Raw genomic sequence first — 21046 nt, 5'->3', positions numbered from 1 at the left:
TGAGATAATTATAGATTTTCATTCTTGTAATAAATAATACAGATAGATCTTTATAAATCTTGCAAGACTATAGTATATCAGGACCAGAATATTGACATCGATATTAACAGACACTTCCACCCCATAATAAAGAGCCTCAGTTTATTTATTGATGTTTGACTGCTGACAGCTTTTAAACTGCACCTCTCTTTCCCTCCTGCTCCATTTCTGGGCAAGCCTATAAGAAGCCTTGGATATGTCTTCCTTTGTTGCCATAAAAACATCTTCCTCCACATGGGAATTCTCCTTTCAGCCCTACCATCTAACCACAATAAAACCCTTAAACCTGTTCTTTCCCTGCTCTCAAGTATTTTGGGGGCTCACTTGGGAGGTCAGTCATACTCTCACAAGAAAACTTCATTTTGCACAGTAAAAGGAAACAATCAAGAAAATGAACAGACATCCCACCAAATGGGGGAAAATATTCTGCAAATTATCTATCTGATAAGGGGTTAATGTCTAAAATACATAAAGAACTCATAAGACTTCAATAGCAAAACAAACAATCCAACTAAAAAATGCACAGATTCTGATGGACATTTTTTCTAAAGAAGACATAAAAATTGCCAACAAGTACATGAAAAGATGCTCAATATCAATAATCATCGGGGAAATGCAAATCAAAACCACAAAATTTTACCTCACGCCTGCTGTGATGGCTATCATCAAAAAGGCAAGAGACGCTAAATGTTGACTAGCATGTGGAGAAAGAGGAATCTTGGGCAATGTTGGTGGAAGTGTAAGTTGACTTAGCCACTATGGAAAATAGCATGGAGGCGCCTCAGAAAATTAAAAATAGAGGTACTATATGATCCAGCAGTCCCACTTCCAGGTATATACAAAGGAAGTGAAAATAAGATATCAAGGCAATATTTGGATTCCCATGTTTATTGCAGTGTTGTTCACAATAACCAAGACATGGAAACAACTGAAGTGTTGGTGAGATGAATAGTAAAGAAGATGTGATATATATGTATGTCCAATGGAATAGAGAAATGGGAAAATCCTGCCATATGTGACAACATGGGTGGACCTTGAGGGAATTATGCTAAGTAGGAATACAGACACAAATACTGTATGACGTCACTTATATGTGGTTAAAATATATATATGTGTGTGTGTGAGTGTGTCTTTTTTAAAAGTTGGACTCATAGAAACAGTGGAATGGTGGTTACCTGGATGTGGGGAAATGGGGACATGTTGGTCAAAGACTACAGACTTCTAGTTATAAGATAAGTTATGAGGCTCTAATGTACAGCATTGTGATTTTAGTTAACAATACATTTTAAAAGTTGCTAAGAGAATAGATATTAAATGTTCTCACCACAAAAAAAGAAATGTTATGAATTATGTGATGTGATGGAGGTGTTAACTAACACTATGGTGATAATCATAATATACGAGTGTATCAAATCAACACATCTGACACCTTAAACTTACACAACATTCTATGTCAATTATAGCTCAATAAAGCTGGAAAAAATACTGGGTCTAACTTACAGTTATAATTCATGGATAGTCATTACACCAGCCAGAATGGCCATCACCAAAAAGTCTACAAACAATAAGTGCTGGAGAGGGTGTGGAGAAAAAGGAACCCTATGACACTGTTGGTGGGAGTGTAAATTGGTGCAACCACTGTGGAAAACAGTATGGAGATTCCTCAGAAAACTAAAAATAGAAATAACATTTGATCCAGCAATCCCACTCTTGGGCATCTATCCAGAGAAAGCCATGACTCGCAAAGACACATGTACTCCAATGTTCATCGCAGCACTATTTACAATAGCCAAAACATGGAAACAACCTAAATGTCCATTGACAGAGGAGTGGATCAAGATGAGGTACATATACACAATGGAATATTACTCAGCCATTAAAAAGAACAAAATACTGGCATTCTTAGCAACATGGATGGACCTAGAAACTATCATGCTAAGTGAAGTCAGCCATACAATGAGACACCAACATCAAATGCTTTCACTGACATGTGGAATCTGAAAAAAGGACAGACGGAACTTCTTTGCAGAACAGATACTGACTCACAGACTTTGAAAAATTTATGGTCTCCAAAGGAGACAGTTTGAGGGGTGGGGGGATGCACTGGGGTTGTAGGATGGAAATCCTATAAAATTGGATTGTGGTGATCATTGTACAACTACAAATGTAATAAATTCATTGAGTAAATGAAAAAAATAAACTATCGTCTGATGTTACTGCCAAAAAAAATAATTCATGGATAGTCATTAAACATGTTACTGATATAATCTTTTAGAGTTCCTTAACATAAAATAAAGGACAAATAGCTGTGCCTCACTTTAACCATTGTAATCATTGTCTTGCCTAAATTCTCTATGGTTATAGCACCCATTGTCTTAAAATATCTCAGAATTGCCATGGATGCTCTGAACCAACGAGTAATAAAATTGTCTTGAGCATTTACAAATTGACTTGGCAAAATGGGGTCCCCAGACCATCCCTCCCAGTTAAAATAGTTAATGCATCCCAATGTAAATTAAAACAAGGCCCTCAAGTATTGAAACTTGTTACATGAGACCTACTTAAAGTAGGGGTAATTATCCCCACCTGTTTTCCATTTAACAGTTTAAGTTGGCCTGTTCTTAAACTTGGTTTTTGTTTTTTTGTTTTTGTTCTTAAACTTGGAAATAATCTATGGTGTTTATAGTATGTACCTTCATCTAATCAGCAATTGATAAATATTTTGCTATTACACATTTAGCTGCTCTGTTCTGTTTCATTCCTATTTCGACAGCCTCTCAGCCACAGCTTGCCTTCATCTCGGGAGGGGCACAAAATACCTGCTTACTGGTGGGTACCTCAACAGTCCTGCCCATCACACACAATCTTTGCAGACAAGGTCTTAACTGCATCCAACTTTCTCCAGGAGTACAGGCATGACATCTTCCTCCAAGGAGATTCATTTGACACACTCATTCAGGACATGCAAATATTCGCAAAGGAGTTTATGAATAGAGGATGGGCCATTTCCCCATGCCTCACGCAAAACTTGCCTCCTTGACTAGATTCCTAAAAATTATTTGGTAGACTAAGAGCTGCTCCATTCTTGATACCATTAAGAAATAGTTTTGAAACTCTCAGCACCTACAGCATTAAAATTTATTGAAACATATTTTGTAAAAAAAAAAAAAAAAAAGTTCCCATCCTGGCACTGCAGTAATGAATCCAACTAGGAACCATGACATTGCAGATTTGATCCCTGGCCTCGCTCAGTGGGTTAAGGATCCAGCATTGCCATGAGCCGTGGTGTGGGTCACAGACGCAGCTCAGATCCTGCGTTGCTGTGGCTGTGGCGTAGGCCGGCAGCTACAGCTCCGAGTAGCCCCCTAGCCTGGGAACCTCCATATGCTGTGGGTGTGGCCCTAAAAAGGACCAAAAAAAACATATTTAGGGGTACTGGAGTCAAAAGTTCTTAGGTCTTTGATCTATTTGAAGTTGATTTTTTTGTGAATTGTGTGAGATAAAGATCCAATTTCATTTTTTTTTTTTGCATATGGATATCCATTTGTTCCAACACCATTTATTTAAAAGATTGTTCTTTTCCAATTGTGTATTCTTTGCATGCTTTTCAAAGATCAGTTGACCATATATGTGCAGGTTTATATCTGGGCTATCTCTTCTATTCCATTTTCTACTCTCTTCCTTTGGTTTATGTGTTTTATGCAAGTATTGTAGAATTTTATTTACTGTAACAGTCAACAAAATGAAAAGGCAACCATAGAATATGCAAAAATATTTACAGACTATATGATGAAGGGTTACTCTCCACAGTATATAAGAAACTCCTACAACTCAATGGCAAAAAAACAACCAACTAAAAAACAGACAAAGGGACCTAACAGACATTTCTCCAAAGAAGACATGGAAATGACCAAAAAAAGGTGCTCAACATTACTAATCACGAGGAACTGCAAATCAAAACAACAATGAGCTATCACCTCACGCCTCCTAGGATGCCATTTATTAACAACAACAACAAAAAGATAAACAAGTCATAAGTGTTGGTAAGGATGTGGAGAAAAAGGAATCTGTTTATGGGACTCTAAATTGGTGTAGCCACATTAGAAAACACTATGGAAGTTCGTCAAAAAATTTAAAATAGAGCTACCATATGGTCCAGCAATCCCAGTCCTGGGGCATATATCAAAAAAACTGAAAACAGGATTGCAAGGAGATATATGCCTTCCTATATTCATTATAGCATTATTTACAATACAAGAGATATGAAAGCAATCTTAGTAGCCATTACTGGATGAATAGATAAAGGGAATGTGGTATATATACACAATGGAATATTATTCAGTTATAAAAAAGAAGGAAGTCCTGCCATTTGTGACACAGTGATGGACCTTGAGAGCATTATGCTAGGTGAAATATGTCAGGTAAAGGACAAGTGCTGTATGATTTTACTTATATATGAAATCTTTTATCTTTTTGTTTTGTTTTGTTTTGTTTATAGGGCTGCACCTATAGCATATGGAAATTCCTAGGCTAGGAGTCAAATCGGAGCTATGGCTGCTGGCCACAGCCAAAGCCACAGCAATGCCAGATCTGAGCCAGTCTGCAGCCTACACCACAGCTCGTGGCCATGCCAGATCCTTAACCCCCTGATCAAAACCAAGGGTCCAACCTGCATCCTCATGGATACTAATTGAGTTCACTTCCATTGAGACACAATGGGAATTCCCTTTATATGTGAAATCTTAAGATTTCACATATAAAACCCCCAAACTCATTTGTACAGAGAACAGATTGGTGGTTTCCAGAGGTGCATTTTGGGGGTGGGCAAAATGGGTGAAGGTACAAAAGGTACAAACTTATTTATAAGATAAATAAGTCCTTGGGATGTAATGTACAGCATAGTTAACAACACTGTGTTGTGCATTTGAAAGTTGCAGAGAATAAATCTTAAAGAAAAAAATTATAAATATGTCCTGCTGGATATAAACTAAACTTAGTAATCATTCTACAATATATACATATATCTAATCATAATACTACCGTATTATATGTCAATTATATTTCAGTACAAAATAATTTAAAATATTTTCATCATGTAGGAAAATTTAAAAGTTATAAACCAAAAGTATAATAATAATGACTTTTTTTTTAGCTTTTTAGGGGTATACCCATAGCATATGGAAGTTCTCAGGCTAGGGGTTAAATCAGAGCTGTAGCTGTGGGCCTACACCACAGCTGAAGCAATGCTGAATATGAGCCATACTGCAGTCTACACCACAGCTCACAGTAACACCAGATACTTAACCCACTGAGCAAGGCGGGGGATCTAATCCACATCCTCATGGATACTAGTTAGGTTTGTTCCTGCTGAGCCACAACAGGAACTCCAATAATGACTACTATAGCTTCCTTCATAGTTACCTTTTCTAGTATTCTTTGCTAATATGGGCTTGAGTTCCAGTCTAATGTCTTTTCCTTTCAGCCTGAAAGACTCCTTCAACATTTCCTGTGAAGCAGAAATAATAGTGACAAACTCCTCTAACTTTTGTTGATGCAGGAACGTCTTAATTCTTCATTTTTAAAGGATGGTTTTGCTTGTTATATAATTCTTGGTTGACAGTTTTTTTCCTTTCCACTAACTTAACGTAGTTTGTAATGAGAAATTCACTGTTAATTTTATTGAAGAATTTTATACATGATGAGTCACTTTTTTTTTCTTGCTGCTTTCAAGTACTCTATTTGTCTTTGTCTTTTGGAAGTTTTATTATCTCTTGATGTATATATCTTTGAGTTTATCCTCCTTTATGTTGAGCTTTTTGGATATGTAGATTCATGCCTTTTATTAAATTTGGGAAGTGTTTGGCCATTATTTCTTCAAATATTCTTTCTGACCCTTTCTCTCTCTGCTCTTTTGATTCCCATAATGTGTGTTGGTTTACTTCATTATTGTCCCCAAACTCCTTTAGGATCTGTTCATTTTTTTTTTTCATTTCTTTTTCTTCCTGTTCCTCAGGCTGGATAATTTTAATGTATATCTTCAATTCAGTGATTCTATCTTCTTTCTGCTCAATATGCTCTTGAACTTCTCCAGAGTTTTTCATTTCAGTTATTGTACTTTCTGATCCAGAATTTCTTTTTGGTTCCTTTTATAATTTCTATTTCTTTATTTACATTTTGTTCATATTTTTCCCTTGATTTCCTTTATTCATTTGTCCATTGTTTCCCTTTGCTTTTTGAACATATTTCTATCAAACATTTCTATCAAATTGTTTCCCTATGAATGGGCCTTATTTCCTATTTCTTAGTATATCTTATGATTTTCTTTTTTGTTAGAAATTGTACATTTTAAGTATTATAATGTAACTGTGGAAATTAAATTCTCCTCCTTCTCTAGGGTTTACTGTTGTTGATTTTTTTTTTTTTTTGTCTTTTTATGTCTGCACCCATGGCATACGGAAGTTCCCAGGCTAGGGATTGAACCAGAGCTGTAGCCGTTGACCTGCACCACAGCCACAGCAATGCCAGATCTGAGCCACATCTGTGACCTACACCACAACTCATGGCAATACCAGAACCTTAACCCACTGATCAAGGCCAGGGATTGAACCTGTGTCCTTATGGATACTAGTCAGATTTGTTCACCACTGAGCCATGATGGGAACTCCTCTTGTTGATTTTTGAGGGCTATAGTCACATGTTTCTTTACTGACCTATCCAAACTATTTTTTTGGAAAGATTATATTCTTTCTTTTTTTTTCTTTTTAGGGCCACACCCACAGCATATGGAAGTTCCTGGGCTAGGGGACGAATCAGAGCTGCAGCTGCCAGCCTATGCCACAGCCACAGCATTGCAGGATCTGAGCTGCACTGAGCTGCATCTGTGACCTACACCACAGCTCATGGCAGTGCCAGATCCCCAACCCACTGAGCAATGCCAGGGATTGAACCTGCATCCTCATGGATACTAGTTGGATTTGTTTCCACTGTACCACAACAGGAAGTCCTACAGAAACCATATTCTTATCATTTGTGGTCAGTCACGGAAGTCTCTGTTCCATAATTTTAGTACCAGCTCATGACCTCAGAGATTTATTAAAACACCAAAATTTAGCTGTCCTTTTTTTTTTTTTTTTGGTCTTTTTGCTATTTCTTGGGCCACTCCCGCAGCATATGAAGGTTCCCAGGCTAGAGGTCGAATTGGAGCTGTAGCCGCTGGCCTACGCCAGAGCCACAGCAACACGGGATCTGAGCCGCGTCTGTGATTTACACCACAGCTCACAGCAACCCCGGATCATTAACCCACTGAGCAAGGGCAGGGACCGAACCCGAAACCTCATGGTTCCTAGTCGGATTCATTAACTACTGTGTCACGATGGGAACTCCCGTTTTTTTTTTTCATTAACATGTCCCTGGTTACTCTTAAGTTTTGTGTTAGACTTTGAAGTTTGAAATAGTTTATCTGTCAGTCTCTGACAGTTTATATTTGTTTCACTGAAGGAACTCATTCTTTGAGCACCTTATCTACCATTTTCCAGGATATTGTTTCTCCATCCTCTTTTTATATATGCTTTCCTTGATAGCTTATTTTATCTTTTACGTTACTGTTTTTTTCCCCTGGTCCTGAGGGGAATAATAAAAAGTCAATTACATACAAAGTAATACCAGTACTTTTTTTGGTTGCCATTTCTCAACAATCTACTAAATCCAGAGTTTCAGCCATGCAAGTTATCTCACCACCTACAGTTGCACTGGTTAGTTATAAATTATTTCCTTTATATAAGATAAAGCAAATAGTAACATTGGATCTCATTTTATTATTTATAGCTGTCAATAATATTGTTTTAAAATTATGATATTTAATTTTCTATTCACCTTCTCTGGTCTGTTTTTATTTCAGAGTTCTCGTTCTTCCTTTAGCACAGTGTATGAAAATTTAAATATCACTAATAGCATAGGTAAGTTATTATTTGTATATATAGTTATAATTTTCAAATATTCAGTGAAATTCAGTGAAGTTATGGGAAATAATTATGAAGACTTTCCTTCAAAATGTAAATTACACTATGGTGTTTGTGGTTACTGGCATGAAAAACCTATGGAATTATAATATTAATGGGAAATCAAGCAGAGCAAATACAGTGGCCTTAATAGCTTAGATAATATATATCTTGATGTATTATAATATTACTAAACCATTTTTACATTTATCTATGTTTACAAACATTCTGGCTACCTATAGATCTGTCTAGTGAAGAGGTTTTTCTAATTCAAGTTGTTTTTTGATATCATTCTGAAGACACATTTGACATATCAGTAAACCCAAAGGTAATATCAAAATTCTTAACAATCAGTACAGCATGAGCATGGAAAACTATATCAGACAATGCTGTTGGATCAGAGTTTTGGATTCCCTGCTGTGCCATGTTGGGGTTGAAAGAAATGGGAGATTCCTAAGGAAATCAGTGTAGCCAGGGCAATGAATGTAAGTTGGGCACTCAGACATTTTGAGGCAGCAACGTTTTACAGATTAGTACAGCAGTGTTTCAATTTTTAACAGTTGGGGCAGTTATAACTGTAGTAACTGAACACCCATCTAATTAAAATGAAGAGAAAATTAGAGTGTCACTAAAACACTTGACAAGGAAGATAAGCAAGCTAGCACATTTCTGATGTGAAAGCATCCTTGAGTTGTAGAGAGTGTCCTCCAATTAGGAACTTATGGAGAAACAGATGAAAAACATATTTTTTAAAAAAAGGACATGTGAGGAAAATATTAGATGAAATTTTGGTTTTGAAGTATATTTTTAGAAGAAAGTCCTCAAAAGAGAAATTTGACTTATCTTGAATAGTTGAATGTGGTGAAATGAAAATGACTACAAAGCAATGCTTTAGCCATATATGACTTTGTATTTATCCATATATGTACATATGTATATGTATTATCTATCTATTCTATATAATAATAGTTCTAAGAACATATATTGGAATTCAGGAAGCTATTTTAGAACATAGGATGCCAGTTTCAGGAATACCTTAAATATCACAAAAAACCTAAAAGTACACCTAAATTATTATCTATTATAGAAGAGAAAGCGACCATTTGGAGTAATATCTACATCCTGGAAGATTAGGATACTTGGGTACCCATAATATGATTCTTACAAAACTTTCATTCTAGTATCTTCTGGAGTCTTCTAATCATAAAAGAAGTTTTGGAGTAAATCTGAAAGAATAGCAAGCAAGCTCCTTATTTTATTATTTCTGGCTATTCTTTGAAAAGGATAAGTAGTCCATCAATTAATAGAAAATATTAATGAGAAGGTATACTGGATCTCACCCCTGCCTTGCCACTAACCAGCTCTGGGACCTTAGTCAACCATTTATCCTATAAAACCTCGATTTCCCCATTTTAAAAATGAAAGAATGGAACTAGATACTAAGAATAAATATTTCAATACTCCCTTGTAGTTGCCTTATATTGCCTTATTTAATCTTCATAACTTTATAAACATTCCAATATATTAATTTATGTAATCTTCATACAACCCTGTGAGGTCAACATTATCCTAGTTTTATAGATATGGTAACTGAGGCATGGGAGAGTTGAGTGGTTTGACGATTCTGTAAAAGAAGTCTGTGAAACAAGTCAGTGATCCAATCTCCTCTGAAGAGTGAAGAGCTTTTATAAAGCAGTGTCAAATCAAATGTGAAACTGGAAAGAATATCTGTGGTGTATCTTTAAATAAGTAAATGCTTAGGAAGGAAAACAGGGCTTTTTCCTTATTGTTCGCTCCTATTTGCTCTTGGACAGATCATTAAATTTTCTGGATTTTTCTCATTTGTAAAATGAAATAAATGGTTTTAAGACTATTTGGTCTCCTATTTCACTAAAAGTTTATATTCCTAAATTTATAACTGAACAGAGCATTTTAAAAACTATTCAAGATAACTAAATATGTATTTAAATGGTTTTATTATACTTTGCATTCCACTTTTCAGTTTATTTATGTAGACCAGTCTTATATAATTAACCTAATACTCCTGTAGATACACTATATAAAATAAAATACGGTAATTAAAGAGTTTATTTGGTAGGGCTCATATAGCACTCTTGCTGTATTCCCTGAATTACCATTACTTTTAAGCAAATTAGAGGCATATGCCAACCCAGTTACTTTGGAGCTACTTTCATAGATACCTTCTGGCTCCTGATATTTATACATATATATTTTAGCCTAGCACCACAGCTTACTGAATACTATGGTCATTCCACTCCATACTTTATAACTTCTTTAAGTTTATTACATAAGAATCCTCTCTAGGGTCATGAATTGAATTGAGGGAATACAGAATTACTCATGAAAGGTATCTAGAATGAGGATTGTCTACACAGCTTTACAGAGATGGATATGTATAGCAAAGTATGATGGACGATTACCCAAATGACTACTAGAGGATAGGCTAACATGAATCTCTAAGAAGGATTATTAAAAATCTTTTGAGGGTTTTTCTTTTTTTTTAATTTTTAAAAAATTTTAAGGCCTCACCTTCAGCATATGGAAGTTCCTAGGCCATGGGTAAAATTGGAGCTGGAGCTACAGGCCTACACCACAGCCATAGCCACACAGGATCCAAGCTATAACTTACACCACAGCTCATGGCAATGCTGGATCCTTAACCAACTGAGCAATGCCAGGGATCAAACCCACATCCTCATGGATACTAGTCAGATTCATTACCTTACAGAGCCACAATGGGAACTCTCAAAGCAATCTTTAAACATTCATTCAAGCACAGCTTTGAATAAGGTCTATAATCATTAACAGCCACAAAACATTCATAACTACCTAGACTGCAATGATAAGGTGTTTTTTTTTTTTTTTTTTTTTTGTAGTTTTTTGAGGGTTTTTTTTTTTTTAGTTTTTACTTTTTTTTTTTCTTTTTAGGGCTGTACCTGCTGCAAATAGAAGTTTCTAGGCTAAGGGTCAAATTGGAGCTGCTGCTGCTAGCCTACGCAACAGTCACAGTTATAACTGGATCTGAGCTGCATCCACAGCTTGCAGCAATGCTGGCTCTTTAACCCAATGAGCGAGGCCAGGGATGGAACCCGCATCCTCCCTCGTGGACACTATGTTGGGTTCTTAACCTGCTGAGCCACAGCAGGAACTCCTTTTCTTCATTTTTTGAACTGACCCTTAATAGAGCCAGAAAAGTAGAAGTATCCTATACATTGACTATAATCTGACTAATAGATAATCTTTTATGTACATAAAAGTATAGTTCATTATGACATTTATCTATAACTTAATTATGGATTTTAACAATACTATTGAAGTTAGTAAGCAGAGTCGCTAGCAGACAGACCCAAAGGTGCAGTGTGTCAGGGGTTGGAATAGAGGGGATAGTATTAACAGTAACAATAATAGCAAATTTTACATTCATTTGTGCTTATTATGGTCCAGACACAGTGTTAGATGCCTTAGCCTTTAAATCACAGAGCCCTATAAGAGGATCTGCACCCTCTGACAGATGAGGAAGCTGGGACAGAGAGGCAAGATAACTTGTCCAAAGTTAGATGGTTAGTTCATTGCCGATACTATCTGAGTCTAGGCTGTCTGGCTCCAGAGCCAGTGCTCTTAGTAATCATTCGAAGCATTTCTGTCAAATGCCACAAGTGCTAACTTAATTATTTTTTTCCTTCTTTTTCAGATGAGTTCATGCAAGATAAGCCCTATGGACAGAAAAATACAAATAGAAAAGGAAAATCAGTAAGTAGATTGATCTATCCTTGAAAAATCATTGTTAACATTTTACATTGTTTTGAGTCAATATTTACTGACATTGTTCTGCCATTAAAAAAGCATATACTTTATTATTGTGAATTTATGAATTTATTATAAATTTTATTTTATCTCAGTTTATTATAGGTTATAATAAACCAATATAAATATAATATTAACTTTAGCAGGTAATACTATTCAGTTCTTTACTTCTGCCTCTCCCAAAATGGCTGCTGCTCAACAGGCAATTCACAATAGCACCAGGAAAGCATAGACTATCTCTGCTCGGCTGTTGTGACATGAACAGTTTTGAAGAAGCCATTCTCCTCATCCAAATTTTCCATTAATAGTTGAAATTAACTATACTGGATTCTTTTTTTTTTTTTTTTTTGCACCTTGACAATTTTCAGTTGTTCAGCATTTAGCTATCTAAATGCCATGCTAGGATAATAGCAATATTTCAGAAATGAAACAAGGGTTGTTTGGCTTGGGATGAGGATCAGGCAAGAAAGAAACATTGAGATGAAAGATGAGAAGAGAAAGAAAAACATGGTCTCCTTCACATTTTGCACTCAATAGGTATGAACCAATCTCACACAGAGTGAAAGACTCTAAGCCCTAAAAGAACTGTCAGTACTTTTCCTTGTAATTTTTAATGACTGACTCCTTTATCCCAGATATTGGAACTCCATGCTAATACTCTTTGGTAGAGTTGACCTGGATATAAGAATGTCTTAGACTCCTTACTTAAAGATAGAAATCCTAATTGTCCAGGACATTACTGATTCTAATATTCAATCCTGTTGTCCCAGTAAGTCATTAAAATGTCCTAGAAATTTTAATGTTTTGGTATTCAAACTACTTCTAGGTTTATGTATCTAAAAATAGCACACAATTCCCATCTGATTACTGGCCTAAAAAGTATTTAGGAAAGAAGTGGCGTAATACTACATGGCATCATATTATTATAGAAAGAGTAAAAGATTTGGGGTCAGAAGACTTGGATTCTGGCATCAGTCTCTTCACTACTAGGTGGAGGTAAATGGGAATTAATTCATGAAATATTTATTGAATACGTATTATAGAGCAGGCACCATTCTAGTTAATACACTATAGATGGGTACCATATTAAGCTTTTTATGTGCATCAATTAATCCTTACCAAAAATGTCATTGTTATTATATACATTTTTCAGATAAGGAAACTGAGTCTTAATAAGTTTAGGTAAGGTGGGATTTGACCCTAGAATGTGTATGATCAACTACTTTCTCTTGCCCCCCTGATCTTGAGTAACTAAAAGTGCATTAGTGAACGTAGCTGACAAATAACGGATAATTATAATACATCTATAATGCTAGATGAATGCACAAGCTGCCTGGGGAGCTTCCTATGAAAAAGGCACCTAACAGGAACCTAGGGCAGGATCAGGAGGGTAGATATGGGTACATTTTTGACCTTTGGTTAAAAGGCCTTTTTAACCAAAAAGTGTGATTCAATGAGATAATATATATAAAATATTTCCAGTGCCTTGCCAGCTTGTTATTAGATGGAACTAAATCCTCATAACATGGAATTCCCAGGACCATTTAAACAGTTCATATTGTGATAGTATCAGTGATCTAAAGAAATGAAGATTTTATGTCTATTCCAACTCAAACTATTTTTACAGACAAATTTTACCATAAATATGAAGCCATAAGGGTCTCCAAGGGATTCACTTAGAGACTCTTAAGCAAAATACAAGCCATCCTCTTAATGACAGATTACTAAGGTCTTTAATCAAGTTGTTCAACTTCTAGACCAGAATGCAAGCATCTTGAGAGCTAAGGAGTTAATGTGTCTTGTATTCCTAGTATCTTGAACAATGTCTGGAACCTAGGCATTCAAAAAATACTTTGAAAAATTTATATTATAGATTATTTCCAGTGTTCTGTCAATTTCTGCTTTACAGCAAAGTGACCCATATCTATATATGTATAGATATTCTTTTTTTCACATTACCCTCCATCATATTCCATTACAGCTAATCAGATATAGTTTCTTGGGCTATACAGCAGAATCTCATTGCTCATCCATTCCAGATGCATCAACTAACCCCAAACACCCAATTCTTCCCACTCCTTCCCCTTCCCTCTTGGCAATCATGAGTCTGTTTTCTATGTCCATGAGTTTGTTTCTTTTCTGTAGATATGTTCATTTGTGCCATATATTAGATTCCAGATATCAGTAATATCATATGGTGTTTGTCTTTCTCCTTCTGATGTTCTTCACTTAATATGAGAGTCTCTAGTTCCATCCATGTTGCTGCAAATGACATTATTTTGTTCTTTTTTATGCCTAGTATTATTATATTGTGTGTATGTAACACATTTTCTTAGTCCATTCATCTATTGATGGGCATTTAGGTTGTTTCAATGTCTTGGCTGTTATGAACAGTGCTTCAATGAGCATAGGGGTGCATGTATCTTCTTTATGAATGCTTTGTCTGGATATATGCCCAGGAGTGGGATTGCTGGGTCATACAGTAGTTCTATATTTAGTTTTCCATAGTGGTTGTACAATTTACATTCCCACCAACAATGTAAGAGGGTTCCCTTTTCTCCAAACCCTTTCCAACATTTGTTATTTGTAGACTTACTAATTATGGCCATTCTGACCAGTGTGAGGTGGTACCTCAATGTAGTTTTGATTTGCATTTCTCTAATAACTAGTGATGTTGAGCATTTTTTCATGTGCTTGTTGACCATCTGTATCTCTTCTTTGGAGAAATGTCTATTTAGGTCTTCTGCCCATTTTTCAACTGGATTGTTTGTTTTTTTGATGTTGACTTGTATGTGTTGTTTGTATATTTTGGAGATTAAGCCCTTGTGGGTAGCAACATTTGAAATTATTTTCTCTTATTCCGTAGGTTATTAATTTTTTTTTGATGGTTTACTTTGCTGTGCAAAAGCTCATAAGTTTGATTAGGTCCTATTGGTCTATTTTTGTTTTTACTTCTATTGCTCTGGAAGACTTAAGAAAAATTTGTATGGTTGATGTCAGAGAATGTTTTGCATATATTCTCTTCTAGTTTGATGGTGTCTTGTCTTATGTTTAAGTCTTTAAGCCATTTTGAGTTTATTTTTGTATATGGTGTGCAGGTGTGTTCCAGTTTCATTGATTAACATGCAGATGTCCAGTTTTCCCTGCACCACTTGCTGAAGAGACTTTTTCCATTTTATATTATTACCCCCTTTGTCAAAGATTAATTGACCATAGGTCTCCGGGTTTATTTCTGGGTTCTCTATTCTGTTTCATTGGTCTGTATGTCTGTTTTGGTACCCATACAACACTGTCTTGATTCCTGTGACTTTGTAATACTGCCTGAAGTCTGAGAGAGTTATGCCTCCTGATTGGTTTTTGTTCCTCAGGATTGCGTTTGGCAATTCTGGGCCTTTTATGGTTCCATATAAATTTTTGATTTGTTGTAGTTCTGTGAAAAATGTCCTGGGTAATTTGACAGGGATTGCATTGAATCTGTAGATTGCTTTGGGTAGTATGGCCATTTTAATATTAATTCTTCCAATACAGGAGCATAGATATCTTTCCATTTCTTTGAATCCTCTTTCATTTCCTTGATTAATGTTTTATAGATCTCAGCATATAAGTCTTTCACGTCCTTAGGTTTTTTTTTTTCAAAAACATTTTTTTTTTATTTTCCCACTGTACAGCAAGGGGGTCAGGTTATCCTTGCATGTATACATTACAATTACAGTTTTTCCCCCACCCTTTCTTCTGTTGCAACATGAGTATCTAGACATAGTTCTCAATGCTATTCAGCAGGATCTCCTTGTAAATCTATTCTAAGTTGTGTATGATAAGCCCAAGCTCCTGATCCCTCCCACTCCCTCCCCCTCCCATCAGGCAGCCACAAGTCTCTTCTCCAAGTCCATGATTTTCTTTTCTGAGGAGATGTTCATTTGTGCTGGATATTAGATTCCAGTTATAAGTGATATCATATGGTATTTGTCTTTGTCTTTCTGCCTCATTTCACTCAGGATGAGATTCTCTAGTTCCATCCATGTTGCTGCAAATGGCATTATGTCATCCTTTTTTATGGCTGAGTAGTATTCCATTGTGTATATATATCACATCTTCCGAATCCAATCATCTGTCGATGGACATTTGGATTGTTTCCATGTCCTGGCTATTGTGAATAGTGCTGCAATGGACATGCAGGTGCATGTGTCTCTTTTAAGTAGAGTTTTGTCCGGATAGATGCCCAAGAGTGGGATTGCAGGGTCATGTGGAAGTTCTATGTATAGATTTCTAAGGTATCTCCAAACTGTTCTCCATAGTGGCTGTACCAGTTTCCATTCCCACCAGCAGTGCAGGAGGGTTCCCTTTTCTCCACAGCCCCTCCAGCACTTGTTACTTGTGGATTTATTAATGAGGGCCATTCTGACTGGTGTGAGGTGATATCTCATGGTAGTTTTGATTTGCATTTCTCTTATAATCAGCAATGTTGAGCATTTTTTCATGTGTTTGCTGGCCATCTGTATATCTTCTTTGGAGAAATGTCTATTCAGGTCTTTTGCCCATTTTTCCATTGATTGATTGGTTTTTTTGCTGTTGGGTTGTATAAGGTGCTTATATATTCTAGAGATTAAGCCCTTGTCAGTTGCATCATTTGAAAGTATTTTCTCCCATTCTGAAAGTTGTCTTTTTGTTTTCTTTTTGGTTTCCTTTGCTGTGCAAAACTTTTCAGTTTGATTAGGTCCCACTGGTTTATTTTTGCTCTTGTTTCTATTGCTTTGGGAGACTGACCTGAGAAAATATTCATGATGTTGATGTCAGAGAGTGTTTTGCCTATGTTTTCTTCTAGGAGTTTGATGGTGTCCTGTCATATATTTAAGTCTTTCAGCCATTTTGAGTTTATTTTTGTGCATGGTGTGAGGGTGTGTTCTAGTTTCATTGCTTTGCATGAGGCTGTCCAGGTTTCCCAGCAATGCTTGCTGAATAGACTTTCTTTTTCCCATTTTATGTTCTTGCCTCCCTTGTCAAAGATTAATTGACCATAGGTGTCAGGGTTTATTTCCGGATTCTCTATTCTGTTCCATTGGTCTGTCTGTCTGTTTTGATACCAGTACCACACTGTTTTGATGACTGTGGCTTTGTAGTATTTCTTGAAGTCTGGGAGAGTTATGCCTCCTGCTTGGTTTTTGTTTCTCAGGATTGCTTTGGCGATTCTGGGTCTTTTGTGGTTCCATATAAATGTTTGGATTGTTTGTTCTAGTTCTTTGAACAATGTCCTGGGTAATTTGATAGGGATTGCATTGAATCTGTAGATTGCTTTGGGTAGGATGGCCATTTTTACAATATTGATTTTCCCAATCCAGGAACATGGAATATCTTTCCATTTCTTTACATCTTCTTTGATTTCTTTGATTAAAGTTTTGTAGTTCTCGGCATATAGGTCCTTTACCTCCTTGGTCAGGTGTATTCTGAAGTATTTGATTTTGTGAGGTGAAATTTTAAAAGGTATCGTATTTTTGTATTCCTTTTCTAATGTTTCGTTGCTGGTATACAGAAATGCCACTGACTTCTGAATGTTAATCTTATATCCTGCTACTTTGCTGAATTTATGAATCAGTTCAAGGAGTTTTGGGGTTGAGTCCTTAGGGTTTTCTATGTATAGTATCATGTCATCTGCATACAGTGACAGTTTGATCTCTTCTCTTGCTATATGGATGCCTTTTATTTCTTTTGTTTGTCTAATTGCTGTGGCTAGGACTTCCAAAACGATGTTGAAGAGCAGTGGTGAGAGTGGGCATCCCTGTCTTGTTCCAGATTTGAGTGAGAAGGCTTTCAGTTTTTCCCCATTGAGGATTATATTTGCTGTGGGTTTATCATAAATGGCTTTGATTATATTCAGGAATGTTCCCTCTATACCCACTTTGTTGAGGGTCTTGATCATGAATGGATATTGGACTTTGTCAAATGCTTTTTCTGCGTCTATTGAGATGATCATATGATTTTTGACTTTTTTTTTGTTAATGTTGTGTATGATGCTGATTGATTTGTGTATGTTGAACCATCCTTGTGAACCTGGGATGAACCCAACCTGGTCATGGTGTATAATTTTTTTGATATGTTGTTGGATTAGGTTGGCTAAGATTTTGTTGAGAATTTTTGCATCTATATTCATCAATGATATTGGGCGATAGTTTTCTTTTTTGGTGGTATCTCTGTCTGGTTTTGGAATGAGGGTGATGGTGGCATCATAGAATGCCTTTGGGAGTATTCCTTCTTCTTCAACCTTTTGAAAGAGTTTAAGGAGGATGGGCACCAATTCCTCTTTATATGTTTGGTAAAATTCACCTGTGAAGCCATCTGGTCCTGGACTTTTATTTGTAGGGAGTGATTTTATGACCTCTTCAATTTCATTTCTAGTGGTCGGTCTGTTCACTTGGTCTGTTTCTATTTGATTCAGTTTTGGCAGGCTGTAAGATTCTAGAAAATTGTCCATTTCTTCCAGATTGTCAAACTTGTTGCTGTATAGTTGTTCATAGTATTCTCTTATGGTTTTTTGTATTTCTGCTGTATCCGTTGTGATTTCTCCTTTTTCATTTATAATTTTGGTTATCTGGGTTCTTTCTCTCCTCTTTTTAGTGAGTCTGGCCAGGGGTTTGTCAATTTTGTTCACCTTTTCAAAGAACCAGCTCTTGGTTTTATTAATTTTCTCTATTGTTTTTTGAGTCTCTATTTTATTGATTTCTTCTTTGATCTTTATAATTTCCTTCCTTCTGCTGACTTTAGGACTTTTTTGTTCTTCTTTTTCTAATTCATTTAGGTGGAGGGTTACGTTATCGATTTGGGATCTTTCTTCTTTTTTGAGAAAGGCCTGGATTGCTATAAATTTCCCTCTGAGCACTGCTTTCGCAGCATCCCATAAATTTTGAGAGGTTGTGTCTTCACTGTCATTTGTTTCAAGGTAGTTTTTAATTTCCTTCTTGATTTCCTCATTGACCCATTGGTTTTTTAGTAGCATGTTGTTTAGTCTCCATGTAGTAGGTTTTTTCTCTTTGCTTTTCCCATGGTTGATTTCTAATTTCATGGCATTGTGGTCAGAGAAGCTACTTGAGATGATTTCTACGCTCCTAAATTTATTGAGATTCGCTTTGTGTCCCAATATGTGGTCGATTCTTGAGAATGTTCCATGAGCATTTGAGAAGAATGTGTATTCTGCTTTTTTTGGATGTAGTGTCCTGAAGATATCAATTAAGTCTAACTTTTCTATTGTTTCCTTTAGGATCTCTGTTGCTTTATTGGTTTTCTGTCTAGAGGATCTGTCCATTGATGTGAGGGGGGTATTTAGGTCTCCTACTATGATTGTATTCTCATCAATATCTCCCTTTATGTCTGTTAATATTTGTTGTATGTATCTGGGTGGTCCTATGTTTGGGGCATATATGTTGATGATAGTAACATCCTCTCCTTGGATGGATCCCTTAATCATTAAATAGTGTCCTTCTTTGTCTTTCTTTATGTCTTTTGTTTTAAAGTCTATTTTGTCTGATATGAGCGTTGCAACTCCTGCTTTTCTGTCATGTCTATTGGCATGAAATACTTTTCCCCACCCTTTCACTTTCAATCTATATGTATCTTTTGTCCTAAGGTGAGTTTCTTGTAGGCAGCATATTGAAGGTTTTTGCCTTTTTATCCACTCAGCCACTCTGTGTCTTTTCATTGGGGCATTCAGCCCATTGACATTTAAGGTGATAATTGATAGATGATTATTTATTGCCATTTGAACCTCGTGTTCCTGTTGATTCTATGGTTCTCCATTCTTCCTTTTTTTTTTTTTTTTTTTTTGGTTGGATGGTCTCCTGTTATTATCTGCTTGAGTGTATTTTTTCTTCATTTTTTGCAAATGCAATATTTGGTTTTGGCTTGTGGTTGCCCTGTTTTTTAAGTATGCTAACCCCTTCCCATAATTGTGTGTTTTAGCCTGATGGTCCTGTAGGTTCAAACACTTCATTACTATATAAAAATTAAGAAGAGAGACATACATACAAACAAAAAGGGTTATTTACCTCCTGACATCCCTTGCCCACATTTTATGGTTTTGATGACTCTGTTTTATTTTTTTTCTTTTTAATTTTATTTTGTTTGAAGCATGTTCATGATTAAATCTGTATGCTGGCTTATTTGAGTGACTGCTCTCTGATTGTGGTTTCCTCAGTCCTAGTTCTTCCTCTTCTTCTTCTTTTTTTTTTTCTTTTTTCTTCCCTTTCCTTCCTTTCTTTTTGGTTTAGAGAAGCCCTTTCAATATTTCCTTTAACCTGGGTTTTGTGTTGCTGTATTCTTTAAGTTTTTGTTTGTTGGGAAAAAATTTTATTTCCCCTTCTATTTTAAATGATATTCTTGCTGGATAGAGTATTCTAGGTTGCATATTTTTTCCTTTGAGCACTTTAAATATCTCTTGCCATTCCCTCCTGGCCTGTAGTGTTTCTGTAGAGAAATCAGCTGATATTCTTATGGGGGTTCCCTTGTAGGTAACATTATGTTTTTCTCTTGCTGCCTTTAGGATCCTCTCTTTATCACTAACTTTTGCCATTTTTATTATGATGTGTCTTGGTGTGGGTCTGTTTGGGTTCAGTTTGTTTGGGGCCCTCTGTGCTTCTTGTATCTTGAATCCAGTATCCTTTAGATTTGCGAAGTTTCCATCGATAATTTCTTCAAATATATTTTCCATTCCCTTATCTTTTTCTACTCCTTCTGGAATTCCTATTATGCATAGATTGGCCCGCTTTATATTATCCCATAGGTCTCTTATATTGCTTTCCTGTTTTTTGATTCGGTTTTCTGTCTGTTGACTGGATTGAGTGATTTCCATTATTCTATCTTCCATATCACTGATTCGTTCTTCTGCATTATTCATTCTGGTTTTTACTGCCCCTAGTCCAGTTTGCATCTCTGCAAATGAGTGTTCTAGTTTTTCTTGGCTCCTCCTTATATTTTCTAGTTCCTTTCTGAGGGTATCTGCATTACTGTTCATATCTTCTCTTAATTCCTTCAGTATTTTCACTATTTCTCTTTTGAACTCCAGGTCTGTCTGACTGCAGAGATCTGTTTCATTGTTGACTGTTTTAGGTGAGTTCTCCTGTTGGTTTGACTGGGGGTGGTTTCTCAGCTTCTTCATCTTGCTTGTTGTTTTCTTTCTCCTGAGGGAGTTGTACTCTCCG

The 21046-nt window shown here is 36.0% G+C and overlaps 1 protein-coding gene and 1 long non-coding RNA gene across 2 annotated transcripts in view; both read left to right on the top strand.

Annotated features, from left to right (window-relative positions):
* The window catches only part of LOC146396078 (uncharacterized), a 1511729-nt gene that overhangs the window by 251390 nt on the left and 1239293 nt on the right, over positions 1 to 21046 (top strand). The gene's annotated exons all lie outside the window — the stretch shown is intronic.
* Positions 1 to 21046, top strand: part of CATSPERT (catsper channel auxiliary subunit tau) — a 144013-nt gene that overhangs the window by 80000 nt on the left and 42967 nt on the right. Inside the window, 2 exon segments of the mRNA XM_021075702.2 lie at positions 7937 to 7994; positions 11749 to 11807. Coding sequence (XP_020931361.2) covers positions 7937 to 7994; positions 11749 to 11807 — 117 coding nt within the window.

Source organism: Sus scrofa, chromosome 15, assembly GCF_054392235.1.
Source record: "Sus scrofa isolate SSC_HxYL_T2T_F1_AM1 chromosome 15, Sscrofa_HxYL_maternal_Yorkshire_Landrace_v2.0, whole genome shotgun sequence".
Taxonomy (NCBI): Eukaryota; Metazoa; Chordata; class Mammalia; order Artiodactyla; family Suidae; genus Sus; species Sus scrofa.
Note: the sequence above shows the minus strand (reverse complement) of the source record. Positions and strands in the feature narration are given on the sequence as shown.